Source organism: Austrofundulus limnaeus, unplaced genomic scaffold (assembly GCF_001266775.1).
Source record: "Austrofundulus limnaeus strain Quisiro unplaced genomic scaffold, Austrofundulus_limnaeus-1.0 Scaffold119, whole genome shotgun sequence".
NCBI lineage: Eukaryota > Metazoa > Chordata > Actinopteri > Cyprinodontiformes > Rivulidae > Austrofundulus > Austrofundulus limnaeus.
Window position 1 is genome coordinate 1,117,417 of NW_013952521.1, and position 1,587 is coordinate 1,119,003.

A 1,587-nucleotide genomic window follows, 5' to 3' on the forward strand; every position below is an offset into this window, starting at 1 on the left:
TTTTTAGCTATTTCAAACTAATTTATTTTCTTGTTTATTGCTAATTTTTACTCGTCAAAAGCTTTTCRGCTTATTCAGCAGCTTTCGGCATTCACACTTCACATTTCTCAAGCTAATATTTTGTTTGTCTTCGTTAAAAACAAAACTACCGTGAAGGGAGATTTCCTCTGAAGGATGTGAGTTTTCCTCAGATGATCCGAGTCTACGGCGAGGACGTTCGCTCCAGGTCRTTGTGGATCTCTCGCCAAGCTACGGCCAGAGAGGTGTGCCACCTGCTGGTTCAGACGGCCCACTGCRTGGACCAGGAGAACTGGGCCCTCCTGGAGCATCACCCCACCCTGGCTCTGGGTAAGACCAAGTGCCAGAACCACCTGGAAGCAGGCGGAAACCTCCGAGCCGCTTTGTTACTCTCCTGTCGTCCGCAGAGAGGTGTCTGGAGGACCACGAAGTCGTGCTGGGGGTTCAGGGCTCCTGGTCCCTCAAAAACAACCTGAGATTTGTTTTCTGCAAAAACTACGCCAAGTACGAGTTCTTCAGGAACCCAGCGGTAGGCAGAGACCCGCGACAGACCAGGTTCTGGTTAGACCCTGTGGTTCTGAGTCTTTAATGACGATCCTCTGATTCTTGTCGCAGCTTTTCTTCCCGGAGTCGATGATCTCGGACAGTGCCGACGTCAGCAAAGAGATGAGGTCCTCAGAACTGATTCAGGTAAACCAGGACCTGGTGAGCAGAGCCAGAGGGGTGGCCTTGGTACCCGATTGGCCACCCCTACAACAAGTGGATGGAGACGTTGGTTTTTGTATTTTTATGAGATTGTTCTCTGATACTACTGCACCATATATGTTCTTTGTTCTTTTAAATAGCTAAATTATAGCCTTTTGCAAAATTAGCATTAGCGGTTAGCTTAATTTAGCATTGGCAATTGGTGTGTTGCTACTCCACAACAAATGTCATCTCAATAAGTCTTAAAATAGCTGAATTATAGCCAATTGAAGTTAGCTGTGGTGGCCATCTTGAATTTTGGATTAGCATTTAGAATTTGATAAAGATTGTTCTATTTGGTATAAGCTTTGCCCTTTAAGGCTATCGCTAGTAGGTTTATCCCCCGCGCGCGGGGGATAAACCTACTAGCGATAGCCTTAAAGGGCTGCGCCTATACTCATAGAATCTGGGGTTACAATACATAAACAACTTTTTCAACTTAGCTTGGCCCTTGCGTTCATACGCATTTCATCCGCTTCATTCTAGTTTCACGTCACTGCTCCGTCTGGGATTTCTCCCATAGGCAAGGATTTCTTCTGGAGCATTTCAGTCGGGCCAATCAGAGAACAGAGGGAGGAGTTTTGAACGACGACGTCGATTTTCTGCGTAGTGTCCGTAGTTTTTTTTTAACAATGGCAGCAGTCCATGGCTGTGTCCAAAACGACAGGCCGGGTCCTCCGGAGGACCCAGACTACCCTGTCGAGGTGGGCCGGGTCCTTGGTAGACCGGGAAGACCGGAAAAAAAGACGCGGCTGTGAATTTGGACGGTCTAGCCTCCCCTCCACCCTGGCGGTTATGTTATGTTAGGTCATGTCACCTAGCAAC

General features: G+C 47.7%; 1 protein-coding gene across 1 annotated transcript in view; it reads left to right on the forward strand.

The window, feature by feature from the left end:
• Positions 1–1,587, forward strand: part of grb7 (growth factor receptor bound protein 7) — a 28,687-nt gene that overhangs the window by 9,102 nt on the left and 17,998 nt on the right. The window contains exons 4-6 of the mRNA XM_014014829.1: positions 192–348; positions 426–547; positions 634–708. Of these exons, the coding sequence (XP_013870283.1) occupies positions 192–348; positions 426–547; positions 634–708 (354 nt within the window). The remainder of the gene's footprint in view (positions 1–191; positions 349–425; positions 548–633; positions 709–1,587) is intronic.